At 43.1% G+C, this 14978-nt stretch overlaps 1 protein-coding gene, 1 long non-coding RNA gene and 1 other non-coding gene across 4 annotated transcripts in view; 2 read left to right on the top strand and 1 right to left on the bottom strand.

The window, feature by feature from the left end:
• wdr17 (WD repeat domain 17) overlaps nt 1-6655 on the top strand; it is a 22564-nt gene extending 15909 nt beyond the window's left edge. For both annotated transcript variants that reach the window (XM_028016944.1, XM_028016943.1), the window contains 5 exons: nt 64-165; nt 869-964; nt 3561-3628; nt 4694-4791; nt 4868-6655. In XM_028016944.1, coding sequence (XP_027872745.1) covers nt 64-165; nt 869-964; nt 3561-3628; nt 4694-4791; nt 4868-4987 — 484 coding nt within the window. In that variant the 3' untranslated portion in view covers nt 4988-6655. The remainder of the gene's footprint in view (nt 1-63; nt 166-868; nt 965-3560; nt 3629-4693; nt 4792-4867) is intronic.
• The window catches only part of LOC114144313 (uncharacterized), a 20331-nt gene extending 5353 nt beyond the window's left edge, over nt 1-14978 (bottom strand). The window contains exons 1-2 of the long non-coding RNA XR_003595464.1: nt 14968-14978; nt 11363-11367 (exon numbers count right to left, since the gene is read on the bottom strand). This is a non-coding gene — a long non-coding RNA (uncharacterized LOC114144313). The remainder of the gene's footprint in view (nt 1-11362; nt 11368-14967) is intronic.
• LOC114145670 (U2 spliceosomal RNA) lies at nt 8877-9067 on the top strand. The gene has a single exon (XR_003595756.1). It is a non-coding gene; the product is annotated as a U2 spliceosomal RNA (small nuclear RNA).

Here is a 14978-nt window from a genome sequence, read left to right as displayed (position 1 = left end):
TGTGCGTGCGTTCGTGCGTGTGTGTTTGTGCGTGCGTGTGTGTGTGTGTGTGTGTGTGTGCAGGGAGCGCAGTGAGCTGCTGATCCTGTGCGGTTACATTGGAGGCCTACTGGCCATCAGACGGAGCTACTGCAGCATCGTTCCTGCTCTCTACGAGTTCACCAGGTACGAATGAACCAACACACCCGTAACCATGGTAACCAGGCTCTCTGTGTCCTCCATGTTTGTAGTCTTTCATGAGTGATGCACTCTGCAGAGAGCTCTGCTCCACCGGAGTCTGAAATAATGCAGAAAATTATAAAATTGTAATGGAATTTTATAATGTGTGTGTGAAATAATTAGACACACACACACGGAAACGAACCAGTCACATTATGTTTATCAAGGACGTTCTGGACGTTTTGACATTAAATAAAAATGTTAATTTTTTACCCACAATTTTGTTAATAATAAAGTAGATTAAAAAGTCAAATGATTATAATAAAACATTTTTTAATAACTCAAAGGAAACCCTGAAGGTGAAAACCTGCAGCTTAGATAAATTTTCCCATTTTTTCTCATCTTCTCTCCAACTTTCTGAAATTCAGAGACGTTTTATATTTACAGGTGATGCCAGTAAAATCCCATAAATGGAGAATAATATTCCAGGACAAACTTCCTGTTTTAACTGTTTTTAAAAAGTTTGGATTTTTATCAGGAAATAATAAACTGCTGAAGTCTCTGAACATAAAATTATAAAGCCGGAAAAACAACCAAATTACAGCGAACTCATTACTAAAACCTCCTGAGCTGTGGCGCCCCCTGCAGGTGCAGCAGCGTCTCCATGGCGACAGCAGCAGCCCCTGACCCCCCTCTCTGTGTGTCTCAGCCAGCTGCTGAAGCGGCGGGAGGTCGGCGTTCCTCTGCAGATCCAGCAGCTGTCGGCGGAGCTGGAGGCGTGGCGCGCGGCGACGCAGCCCGACAGGTCGGACAACGCCGCCGCGCTCACTTCCTGCTCTGCTGCTCGGGTCACCGTGGCAACGCAGCAGAGCAGGGGAGAGCGACGAGGAAGAGGAGCAGATTTGAGACCCGCGGGAAAATGATTCCTGGTTTTATTGTGTTTGAAACCATGAAAATCTGAAAAGTGTGGCGTGCATTTCTACCTAGCCGTAAATAGAATAGAATTCAACTTTATTGTCATTGCACTGTGTTGTTGCGCAACACCCCCCCCCTCCTTTCTGTCTCTACTCTCTCACTCTCGTACTTCCTCTTCTGAGAGGGGAGATGTGCTACCAGCTCTCCGTCTAACGGGTCCGTTGAGTTTCCTAAATCTGCTGGGATTTACCCTGTCCAGAACTGAAGTAAACTCTGTTTAAGCTGGTTTCGAGAAACGATTCGCCTGGTTATCTGACGGCCTACATCCAGGTGTCCCACCCTTCTTCCCCCTGTGAATTAGCCAGACTGAGCAGCCTACAGCCAACTAGTTTCACAGAGCACACCTGTTAACGGTCGCTCGTTCTCTATTTTACAACTTGCATTTGTTATTGAACCAGGTAGGTTTTAGTGACTCGGGCGAGTCCCAAGGATGAGGTTTTAAATATGGGCTACCAGCAACCTAAAAACATTTTCCACCTCTTCCTCTCCAGAATCAAACATCACAGCTATTTTACAACCATCAAAGAACTTTAAGGTGACTCATTAACTGAATGTCCACAACATCTTTAGATTTTCTTTATGCTAAATATTTTATTAGTAAGGCATTTTTGCAAGGGTCAGTACAGCTTAATTCAGTAGCAGAAATAATCAAATAAGTAAAATCAATCATCTAGTCTATCTTTCCCTACTGCTGACACTGAGAACTAAAAAAGGAACCTTTGAGAGAGACGGACGGAGTTTGGCGTTTCGAACCCCAGACCTGGCACGATGATGAAGAAGGTGTGGCAGCAGGAGGAAGATGTTGATCGGCGAAGGCCAGGATCTCTGTAGGTCTGATGAGCCTCCTCTCCGCATGGATGCTGAGGTCACACAGGACTTGGTGCTGGCAGGAAAAAAGGCACCAGTTCTTCTTCCTTGTCTTTGTCTTCATCTTTGTCTTTGGGGTCAGAACCCAGCCGATGAGAGAAGTGCGATTCGAAGCCACAGATTGTGGGCCAGACGGGTTGGTCTCCATGTGCAGGACAGTCTCCGGCTCCGTGGCCCCGGCTCTTCTTCAGCTGCAGAGTTCTTTGTCCATCTGGATCTTGGCTCGAAGCTGCCCGGAGGATCCAACGAACGGTTCCTCTTTTGCACCCACCTTATATAGGGTTTATCCACCTTTTGGTGTGTTAGCATTGGCTAGCACTGTTGCTGTGCTTGTTTCATTGGCTGTCTGCTTAGACAGATGATCTCATATCCATCACTGTCTTACAGACATTTCCTGATGTCTGTGCCAATGTCTCAGGGTTGCTCAACCTCCTGTGTCCCTTGCCTGCACAACCTTTCACCTACCATCTACCTCCAACATATCAGTGATGTTTAATTGCAGTTACACCTTTTTACACCATTTCAAGTTCAATGTCAAAATCACATTTATATTACATTTATTTTCTTTAGCTTCTCTGATTTAGCATTCATTTATAATTTTATAACCATAACTTATATCACATTTATTTTCTTCAGCTTCTCTGATCTATCATTCATTTATGATTTTATAACCATAACTTATTAATTATTCTTATTATAATCTTAATGTGAGTTATTACAGATGTTTTTCTGAAAAGAAACCAAGAATAATACATGATTCTAATTATTTAATACTAAAGTTACAGTTACTTGTTTTTCTTGTAGTTCCCACAAATATAAGTGTATTATTACAAGTAAACCAATATTCATATAAGTATTTTACTTTGATTCTTATCCAATTACTAATAATGTTTAGATTTAATTTTTTAAAACTTTCATGCTTTAAAATAGTCTCAACTATTTTTATAAATCTGCAGGCTGGAAACTTCCTCTTTTTCCAGGAAACCTGCTTTTCCTGTTTAATGAATCTCTCTGACTGACTATGATTTCTTATGATTAGATAGAAAAAAGTAGAATTAAAGCAAAGTTTGCATGAGACAAAAACAACACACACAACTAGATTTATTTTATTGACACTTAAGTCTACTGTTGGGCCTTGATGTCACTTGAGTGATTCATTATAAAGATAACTTTATTTATTATTACTGTTAAACTAAAATCTCCAGCATGGGGAAGTGGGATGAGCTCGGATTTTCTTGACAACTGTCACAAGTACAAGCAACGAGATGTAGTGTGCATCTATCCAGAAGTGCTCTACGAGATATAGATATTTATTTACAGATGTACAAGACTATGTATGTATGGACTAAAATTTCCATGGTTACCATGGTTACTTCTCTGACTAACCAGCTGATTGGCTTCTGAAGGTCATTGAGGGTCTGCTCTCCACACTTTTCAGATTTTCATTTTAAAACATTTCCTCCTCTTCATCACTCTCGTCTTCCTCCAGTCCAACCAGTTCAACCAGTTCAACCAGTTCAACCAGTCCAATCAGTTCAACTTGTCTCTGTCGTCCCCAGTCCTCCATCAGAGAGTCAGAGGGAAGAGTTCAGCCGCTTGCAGAGGAAGATCCAACTCACAGAACCAGGTAACCGGACCAGAACCCTGTATGGAGCCGGGCCAGAGCCGCCGTCAGTACGGAGGGCAAACAGTCCCAAATTACAATAAATAACTCAAGAAATAATGATTTAAATCTCAGTAGTTGCATAAAATTGAGAGTATTTCATTTATATATATAAATTAATTTTTCATAAATTACTTAAATGTTTTATTATTTCACTAAATAAATTAAATATTTAAATAATTAACCAGTTGGTTTGGAAATATTTCAGTCACATGATAAATTAATAAATGATTTGATGGTTTATGTTCCATGGAAGAGACCAAATAAATAAAATTAAGTAAATAAACTTCTCATTAAATAATGTAACATATTTTAAATGATGAAATTAAATAACTGGTATTTCAATCTGGAGAGACTCAGACGGAGATAAGAAGACAATTAGAAGAGTTTATTGACAAACAGGATTTAAAGTCTTTGGCGCTCGGGCCCCGGTGGGGATAACGGTTATCGCAGCGTTAGCGACAGGCTTCAGATGAGCATCCCGATGCTGTTAGGAACGTCGTCCCCCAGGGCCCGGTTCTGGTGGTGAAGGTTGGGTTAGGGTGCGGGCCTCAGGACCGGGCGAATGGAGGAGAAGGGGTGGAGGTGGGTGGAGCTCGGCTGGAGAGCGAAGGACGCCATGAATGAAGGTCCTTATCAGCTGGGACTTGGTCGATGATTGGACGTGACGTGGCTTGGTCCGGCGTTGATAGGTCGACGGTTGTGGGCAGGTCGCTTCGATTAACGGGTCCCGGTGGGGATAAAAGAGTCTTCCAGTTTGAATTTGCGCCTAGGCTTCATTTTAAAAATAATAATTCATCTAAAAATATGTAAAATTATTTCATCCTGCATTTGTTTTTAACTGTGAAGACATTTAACTGGATGATCCAGATTATTACATACAACGGTTCTGATCCGGTCCAGCGCCGACTGGTTCTGATCGGATCCAGTTCTGACCATTCTGGTTCTGGTTCTGATCTGGTCCAGCGCCGACTGGTTCTGATCAGGTCCAGTTCTGACCGTCCTGGTTCTGGTTCCGTTCTCCTCCAGGCGCGCTGGTTCTGGTCGGACCCGACTACGTGACGGGCTCCAACCTGCCGAGCCATTCGGACCTCCACCCGTCCTGCTTCACTGGACACAGGATCCAGGTGAGCGCCTGTGCGGTTCTGTTCTCCGAGGTTCCGGGCCGGCGTGACGCTCCGGTTCTGGTTCTGTTTGCTTCAGGGTCCGGTGTTCCTTCTGGAGGACAACAAGTCGGCCATTTCTCTGAACGACGCTCTGATGTGGGCCAAGGTCAACCCGTTCTCCCCGCTCGGAACCGGGCTGCGGATCAACCCGTTCTGACCTCAACCGGACCGGACGCAGAGGGGGCAGAACCAATACCGGGCTGATCAGAACTCTTACTGATCACCTCACAGTACAAAGAAAGTTACATCTGCTGCAAACATTACAGAACCAGAACCTCCTACTGCTTCTGTTCTAGTTCTGCTGGTTCTGCGGGATCCGGTTCTGCCCATCCTGGTTCTGTCCCAGAAGTGTCATCCTCCATCCAGCTATGCTGACCTCAGTCCGACTGCCATCTTGTTTCTGGAGAGAAGAGGCTTCCAGGGTCTTGACCTTTGACCTGCTAGCTGCGGCCTGTAGGGTCAGAGGTGAAGCTCCGGGTTTCTGATTGTGTCTTTGAACTTCAGATGACCTCTGACCCGTCCCAGGTTGAAGGGTCAGAAGTCAGTTTGGCGTCGTGTGGGAACAAACCAGGGAGCAGCAGAGCGTTTCCTGTTTCCGGTTTCCTGTTTCCTGTTTCGATTGGGCCAGGGGCGTCTCTATCGGGGCAGAGCGGGCGGCCGCGGCCCCCGGGGGGCAGCTGGTCGCCCTCAAGAATCATGTTGAGTTCATACAGACATTAATATAAAACCCAGTACACCAGTAAATACAAAATAGTGTCATGATGTGGTGGTGAGGCAGCAGACCCAGGTAGAGATGAATGAGATGGTTTAATCAAAGTCCAGGCAGCACAAAGGAGGGCAGGACAAATGTTCACATCTGGTGACACAGGCAGACTGGACAGGAACGACGAGGAACCAGGAACACAGGTGGGTTAAATACACAGAGGGAGATCAAGGAGACAAGAAACACCTGGGAACAATCAGGGCGACAGGACAACATGGAGACTCAGAATAAACACAGACAAGGAACAGATTCTGACAAATAGTTCTTTATTTATTAGTTCACACTCAACCGGGTGTTTATAAAAACCAATTGGTCCGAGTTTTAAGTTTTTGTGAAATTAAACCGAGTTTTCTAGTGGATGAAACGCATCGAAGTGTTTTATTTTCCCAGCTAGCCGGCTGTGTTTGGACTAGGTCAGAATTCGGAGGCGCCTCTGTTTTAAACCAATCATTAACCGTTTAATTATAAATATGGATCTGAGGCTCATTAAAACGGGAAGGACGGCCATTTTAATTTTCCAGCTGTCTTCTGCTGCTCCTGGTTCGGTTCATATGAAATTATTGACTCATAGTGAAGATTTCCTTAAACTCCTGATGATGTTTTATGTTGAAACTGGGAGTTTACTTCCTCTGTACTGTGACTTTAAGAGGTCAACTGCAGGTTGTTGCTTTTTTAGACCTGGTGTAGCTGTGACATGAGAAGTTGACCTCTGACCTCTCAGTTTTTCTTTTCCAGCTGAGCGTGTACATAGAGGGTACAAACCTGGTTATTAGACTGGAAAAACAAGAAAACTGGAATAAAGGGAAGAACGCAGACCGATGGCAGACTCTGTTTTTTAGATTCAGATTTTTTACACGTTTATGTAAAAAATATCAGTTAAAGTAACTTAATCAGATGTTCTGATGTTCAGCAGCAGGAAGGTCCTGGGTTTGAATGTTAAAACGACGAATCAGAGGAAAATGAAAACAGCTGAATCCAGACTGTAGAAAAGAAGAAACATCGATCAAATAAAACTGAATCTATTTTCTAAACAATCTGAATAAAAAGAATGACTACGTTGGGCTGGAAATACAGATTTGTTATATTTTGTTCAAATTTGTTTTTTCCCCACATTTGCCCAGTTTTTATGAAGCATTGGTTGGAAATGTGCATCAAAATATTTGTTATTGTTACAAAACTTGTATATTTAAAATAAAAAGTAATGTCCTTACAGCTCTCCATGGACTGCCCTTATGATGGCGGAGGGCTGCCCCAGTGATTACAGGAGCTACGCTGCCTGGGGCTTCATGCCCCTGGGATGAGGAACCAGACAAAGTGCAGCCAGAAGACCTTTGCAAACTGTGTTCCCTCGCCCAGACTCGGGTCACTGGGGCCCCTCTCTGGAGCCGGGCCTGGAGGTGGACTTATTTCCACTCTTTAGTTGCCCATGATGAGCGGCAACTCACCATGGGTGGGCATTCTTGTTGCCCCCCATCTTGGTGTCTGTACGTTGGGGTTTACCCCGGTGAACGAGAGGGTAGCATCCCTCCGCCTACAGGTGAGGGGTCGAGTTCTGACTGTCGTTTGTGCTTACGGGCCGAACGACAGTTCAGATTACCCACCCTTCTTGGAGTCCTTAGAGGGGGTACTGGAGAGTGCTCCTCCTGGGGACTCCCTTGTTCTGCTGGGGGACTTCAACGCTCACGTGGGCAATGACAGTGAGACCTGGAGGGGCGTGGTTGGGAGGAACGGCCCACCCGACCTGAACTCGAGCGGTGTTCTGTTGCTGGACTTCTGTGCTCATCATGGATTGTCCATAACGAACACCATGTTCAAGCATAAGGGTGTCCATATGTGCACTTGGCACCAGGACACCCTAGGCCGCAGTTCGATGATAGACTTTGTCGTCGTTTCATCGGATCTGCGGCCGTATGTCTTGGACACTCGGGTGAAGAGAGGTGCGGAGCTGTCCACTGACCACTACCTGGTGGTGAGTTGGCTCCGGTGGTGGGGGAGGAAGCCGGTCAGACCTGGCAGGCCCAAACATGTTGTGAGGGTCTGCTGGGAACGTCTGGCGGAATCCCCTGTGAGACGGAGCTTTAACTCCCATCTCCATCATTAATCAGGTGTCGATTTAAAAGGACACAGAAATATGTAACGGGTCTGGTTGTGTTCTAATAATATAAAATATGAGAGAAATGCTGGAGTTAGAAACAGCTTCTAACTCCAGATAAAAAAAAATATTATATATAATATTTTTAGCCTTTCATCAGCTCAGAATACTTAGTTAATATTTTAAAAAACCTTTAATATTTATATTATACTAGAATGATCCAAGACTCTCATCTCAAAATAACCAAAATCTATTTCATGAGATGTTTGAGATAATTTGATGTCTCTATTTTAAAATAGTGAAGCATTTAATGAAAGGAGGAAGAGGCAGTTTTGGATGACAAAACAAAATAAATTGAAGATCACATTTTTAAAAAAGTATATATTCTACTAAACTGTAGTTTCTTATATTTTAAGAGTTTTATTTTCGTGTTATTTCTGGTATTTCATTTGAACATTTTCTGCTGATATTCTAACCGTCATCACGATCGTCACATTACGGAGGAGAGAAAAGGTAAAATCGGACCTATAACCAGTAGGGAAGGGTTAGAGACACGGTCTGGCGGAGTGGGGCGCCCTCTGGTGGCCAAAAGCGGTATGTCAGTTTTGTAACTTCCTCTTATAGAAAAGTTTTATTTGTATGTGTGCATCTGGAGACCTGCCTGTGCCCCTCAACAATAAAATAAAAATGGCAGGAATACTTCCTTGGATTACTTTACGTGTAACTTTACCCAAACTCAATGCTTAGTTTGTGCTGAACAAACAGTAGAGGTCGCTGTAGGCAAAGCGTGTAGAAACAAAAACCGTGAACGGCTTCACTAAATTCAACCGTACAGCTTTATTCAACGTAATCAAATGTAAACTAGAAGACTTTTACAATTAAGTTTATATTTAAGTGTTCAAGTAAGGAGAAAACCTTTTAAAACGTGTTTTAACCTCCAGGCCAATTATTGGAGACAAGCCTGTCACGTGACCAGAAATGAACAAGTCGGTCTTTTTCCACACGGCCTTTTAGTTTAATTCGGCTCATTTATAATTGTTTTCAGCCGTAAAAATGACACCTGTTACTTTAGAGCAATAGTTTTTATTTACATTGCTTGCTTTTTGAGCCACAAAATATAAAATATTCCGAACCGGGAGTCAAAACGGGACGGTCGAGGTTGAAATGGTTCCCTCCCCAGTTAAATGGGTTATCGCTTCTCGGCCTTTTGGCTAAGATCAAGTGTAGTATCTGTTCTTATCAGTTTAATATCTGATACGTCCCCTACCCGGGGACCATATATTAAATTGATTTTTGGAGCAGGGAGATGGAATAGGGGCTTGCTCCGTCCACTCCACGCATCGACCTGGTATTGCAGTACCTCCAGGACCGGTGCACCCCCTCAGGCTGTTACATGGAAAATCACCCATCATTGGATCCAGGTTCGTTAAACCAGGCAGAGCTAAGGCGTCCAGGATTCCGGGCCTCCAGCTCCCCTGTTATAGATGATCGGCTGTTATATTTGCTTTTACAATTATAGATCTGTTTATGGCTACAAACGTAGGTTCCATGTTGAAGCTGTGATCATGTTGCTGTATTTTAAACCAAACTGCACCGTCCCGTATTTGTTGGCAGCCTGCAATTTGAATGTACAAACACTAGATGGCACTGCTGTCCTTGCTAAAACAGCAGCTGGCTTCCTCTGCAGAACAGTCAGGAAGTCACAGCTAATCTGGAAAATGTATTTTATCAACTCATATGGAGAATTATACGTAGAAAACGAGACTGAGAACAAAACTGGACGTGGAGGTTAGAGTGATTTATCTCAGCTGCTAAAATGAAGCTCAGTGATAAGAAATGTAAAAATGCAGGAAGGTTTTTGCCTCGTTTTCCATTGGGGCCAGTGGAGGGACTTTAAACCTGCTGTTATTTGCTCCATCTTCCTGGTTTTAGTCAGAACTCCGGCAGCAGCATTCTGGATCAGCTGCAGCTGTTTGTTTGTTGGACGGACCTGTGAAGATGCGAATCAATGTGACTAAAGATGAGTTTCTCTAGATCTCACTGAGACATTAGTCCTCTAGATGTTCTTCAGGTGATAGAAGGCCGACTTTGTAACTGTCTTTATGTGGCTCTGGAGGTTCAGGTCAGAGTCCATCACTACTCCCAGGTTTCAGCCTGATCGCAGGTTTTAGTTGTAATAACTGAAGCTGTGCATTGACTCTAGATCTATAATTCTAGATATGTAACTCTTGATCTATAACTCTTGATCTATAACTCTAGATCTATAACTCTAGATCGTTCCTCTTTAGGTCCAAAAATAATAACTTCAGTTTTGTTTCTGTTCAGCTGGAGAAAGTTTTGTCTCATCCACAGATTGATCTGTTCTCAGCATTTATTCAGTGACTGGATGGGGTCAAAGGTCACCTGGTGACATCATAATGTAGAGCTGTGTCATCAGTGTAGTTATGGTAACTGATATTATTTCCTGTTATAACCTGAACCTGTGGGAGCTTATAGATATTGAATCAGAGGATCCTAGGGTTGAACCTTGGGGAACCCCACATGTGACCTTTGACCTCTGATGAGAAGTTTCCAGTTGAAACAGAGAAATCCCAGTTTCCCGTAAGATTCAAACCAGTTGAGTTCTGGACCGGAGAGTCCGACCCGATTCTCCAGGCGGTTCAGTAAAATGATCGACACTGAGGTCCAACAGAACCAGAACCAGAACCAGCTCTGTGGTTCTCCCACAGTCTGTATTTATATGGACGTCATTGAACACTTTGACTAGGCCGGTCTCTGTGCTGTGGTAACCATGGAAACCAGACTGGAAGGAGTCAAAGTTTAGTTAGGAAGCTGTTTAACTGTTGAAGCTTTTTCAGTAACTTTACTGATGAGTCAGAGGTCAGAGGTCAGAGGTCGGCCTGTAGTGATTTTATCAGAGGTTTGATAACTGCTGGTTTCAAAGCCTGATGAGAGCCAAGAGTTACTATTTGGATCAGATCAGCAGCGACAGGCAGGACTTTGTTAAAGAAACGTTCTAGAGTTATAGATCTAGAACATCCAGACAGGAGCAACTGGAGCTTCACTGACTTATTATTTCTTCCAGGGTTTTATAATTTAGTGGCTGAAATTGGGTCATTTTTCCTGCATTAGTTGTGTTTGGGTTCAGCTTTGGTTCTGGCTTTGGAGTGGATCTGCACATTAATCCTCAGATTTTCTGAATTTTCTCTGAAAAGAATCTGGAAAACTTGTTGCAGGCGTCAGATTGAAGTTCAGGAGGTTCAGTCACTGGAGGGTTTGTGATTCTGTGGACCGTTGCAGATAAAGCTGGAGTTTTGTTCATGATTTCATGACATCTGCCAAGAAAGCCTCCCTTTCATGTTTTAGTGCTGAGTGACAGTTACCTAGACTTTCTTTATAGATGTCATAATAAATGTGAAGTTGAGTTTTACTCCATTTTCGTTCTGCTCTACAGCAGAGTTGTGTTGCAGATTGAACTGTTTGTGCATTCCTCCATGGAGATTTCTTCCTACCACACAACCTTCACTTTAATGGAATCAGTGAAATCTGAAACTTTAGACTGAAAATCATTTACCAACTTATCTACATCATTACAGCTTTTGGGCGAAGAGGAAGAGGAGGAAGAGTAGATCTGGTGAAATGTTTCTGCAGTTTTCTGTGAAAGAACGCTTTGTGACAGCAGCTGTTTGTCCAGGTGGGTTAACAGATAAAACTTTCAAAGATAACAGGAAGTGATGCGACATCAGTTACAGAGACATTGGAAATATTCACAGCCTGATAAGCAGGTCCAGTGTGTGTCCTCCAGTGTGTGTCCTCCAGTGTGTGTCCTCCAGTGTGTGTGTCCTCCAGTGTGTGTCCTCCAGTGTGTGTCCTCCAGTGTGTGTGTCCTCCAGTGTGTGTCCTCCAGTGTGTGTGTCCTCCAGTGTGTGTGTCCTCCAGTGTGTGTCCTCCAGTGTGTGTGTCCTCCAGTGTGTGTCCTCCAGTGTGTGTCCTCCAGTGTGTGTGTCCTCCAGTGTGTGTCCTCCAGTGTGTGTGTCCTCCAGTGTGTGTGTCCTCCAGTGTGTGTGTCCTCCAGTGTGTGTCCTCCAGTGTGTGTGTCCTCCAGTGTGTGTGTCCTCCAGTGTGTGTGTCCTCCAGTGTGTGTGTCCTCCAGTGTGTGTCCTCCAGTGTGTGTCCTCCAGTGTGTGTCCTCCAGTGTGTGTCCTCCAGTGTGTGTGTCCTCCAGTGTGTGTGTCCTCCAGTGTGTGTGTCCTCCAGTGTGTGTCCTCCAGTGTGTGTCCTCCAGTGTGTGTCCTCCAGTGTGTGTGTCCTCCAGTGTGTGTCCTCCAGTGTGTGTGTCCTCCAGTGTGTGTCCTCCAGTGTGTGTGTCCTCCAGTGTGTGTCCTCCAGTGTGTGTCCTCCAGTGTGTGTCCTCCAGTGTGTGTTGCTTGTTGTGTTTGAACAAAACTCTCTAATATATTAAAAAGTTTTTCTCCTCTGTCTGGGTTTTGTCAACATGAATGTTGAAATCACCGACAATTATTAAACAATCATAATCAATACATATAAGAGATAGAAGCTCATTAAAGTCAGTAAAGAAATTTTCCATGTATGTTGAAGTTTTGTATAAAGTTAGTATCAAAGTTCGTTTGTGGCCTTTAACCTCAATTCCCAGATTTTACTACAATTTATGGTATTCTTAAATATTGAAGCCACGCCTCCTCATTTTTTATGTTTTCTATTCTCACTTAAAAAATAGTAGTTATGAGGCGCAGATTCAATTAGTACGGTTGGTTCATTATTGTCATCCAGCCATGTTTCTGTCAGAAACATAACATGGAAATTATGCTCAGTGATCAAATCATTAATTAATAGTTTTGGCACAAAGAGATCTGGGATTTAAATAAGTTTCAGTGACTTGGATGCTGAATTAGTCTGAGAATTGTTGTGGAAAAAAGATTATTACCAGGAACTGTTCATATATTCTGTCCAAAACAAGGAGAGACGGCCTGGTTCTGGTTCTGGTTCTGGTTCTGGTGCAGCTGCAGCTGCAGAAAACAACTCCCAACCTTGTGTGTGTGTGTGTGTGTGTGTGTGTGTGGCCCAAACAGCTTCTTTTGTTGAGAGTTTACAAGCATTTCATATAACATGATCATCAGATGTTAACTTATAGTAACTTTCCACCACAAGTTCCTTATTAAAATAACATTTGATTTGAATTTGTTGGAGAAATAATAAATATAGTGAGATAATAAATATAGTGAGATGACATCACAAGATGAAAACAGGGGTTTGGTGAAACATAATAATCGTCATAAAGGTTTAAAAACGGATGAAATAAAATCAGTCCAGAACAGACGGCGCTTGGTGAACATTAAGCATTTTTTCATTAACTCCACTTATGGTTGTGTTTTTCCCCTCGTTGTTACATGATGATGTTTCTGATTTTAAAGTTTTCTGAACAGGTTACCTGGTTATGAACCAAAATGTTTGACCGTTTAAAAGGTTAATGCAAAATGCCTGTTGTGACTTTAAGTTTTGAGACCTTCAGATAAATATTTGAGTTATGTTTTATGTCAAATAAACTATTTAAGATATGTACTCTAATAATTGAAAAGATACATTCAAACTCCAGTGTAGTTTACCTTCAATTAGCACAAGAGTCTCTAATATTTGTAGTTTTACAGCAGAAAACAGGGATGGAAATCAGGCGTGTTAAATATCGATTTGTTTTCTGCTTATTATTTAAAACTTGGTCCGGTCCAGTTTAGTTCAGGAGGATCAGACTTTGTTCTTGTTGTGGCCCCTTCCTTCCTGCAGGGGGCGCCAGCTGATCCACCTCAGCAAATAAAGAAAAACTGCATTTTTAAAGCCTGATACAAACCAACACAAAACTAATTCCTGTTTGGTTAAAAGTTTCATTTGGCAGCTTTGAAAAACATCAGCAATAAAAAAGAGGAACCAAGATGAAGAAAACTGAAGGAGCGACTGAAACACAGGAAGTGGAGATTTTATCATGTCAGGACTTGATGATTTTAACAAACATATTTTTTATTTTCTGAAACTCAAAACTAAAACTTTGATCCAATTTAGTAAAGAACTGAAACGTAAAATGTGGAAGAAATGCTGAGAATATTTTCTGGTTTCAGCTCCATGTGGACCAAAACCAGAAACTGATCGATCATGATCTGCATCTTCAGGATGAAGCTGAAGCCTCTGAGTTTCTGACCTTTGACCTCTGCAGCCTGAAGCCTCATTAAAACTCAGCAAGAGGAGAAACAACGCAGCCCTTCTCTGGTTTTACTATTAACAGAAGTCCAAACAAGAACCTTGACCCGTTCATCCTGGAGCTGCTGTCAGCCAGGCCAACAGCATGACCTTTGACCTGAGCATGCACTTCAACACATTCCAGTTTCGACTGAGGGTGTGAAGTCAAACATCCTCTCAGAGGGTGAAACGAGGTGGAAACACTTCATTAGAGCTCATTGTTCTGCGGCGGAGCCGTCAGTCCGTCTGAAAGCCGTGGAGATGTAAGCAGCCTCTTCCTCTTTCTCCTCCTCTTCCTCCTCTGAGCGAGAGCCGGTGACCTCGGGCTGACCTCAGGTTTGGAAGACGGCCATCGAGTTGGAACAGCAATGGGACGTCACCGAGGTTAACGAGGAACGTCGGCGACCAACGAGGTTCAGCGACTGACCCAGCAGCCGAGCCGTTCAGCAGAGATTAACAGCTTCAGGTTTTAAGGCTCGGATTATTCTGGATTATTCCTGACCAGCAGCTAGAGCATCCTGAGATAATCCAGGGTAATCCAGGATAATCCAGGATAATCCAGGATAAACTAGTATAATCTGAGATAATCTAGGTTTTATCAAACAGAAACTTTTCTAAGTCTTAAAGTCAGATTTTAGATCTGTCCATCAGTTGTAATCAATTATTTTAGTAATCGATTAATCGATTCTGATGATTAATCAAATAAAAATATTGATAAAGTAAAATATTGGTAAATTCAGAATAATAACAGTATTAGTATCGGATCTTGACATCAACCCAAATGTTCATATTGATACATGCCGGACCAAGTTTCCCTGGTTTCCTTCAGTGGTTGTTGGTGCAGCGCCCCCTCAGGCCAGGAGGGGAACTGCACTGTTTAGTTTGGATCGTTTGAACTGCAGCAGATGTTCCGGCTTTAGACCCGGTAGAACCGAGTGAGGCGGTCGGATCGATACAACAGACTCCTCTGGTTTCCACTGGACCGTCTGAACTGGTTGGACTGGGATTTCTGCTGCTTTGCTCTCGCTGCAGGAACCGGGTCTGATG

This window comes from Xiphophorus couchianus, chromosome 5 (assembly GCF_001444195.1).
Source record: "Xiphophorus couchianus chromosome 5, X_couchianus-1.0, whole genome shotgun sequence".
NCBI lineage: Eukaryota > Metazoa > Chordata > Actinopteri > Cyprinodontiformes > Poeciliidae > Xiphophorus > Xiphophorus couchianus.
The sequence above is the reverse complement of the archived record's forward strand: the minus strand, read 5'-3'. Positions and strand labels throughout refer to the sequence as shown.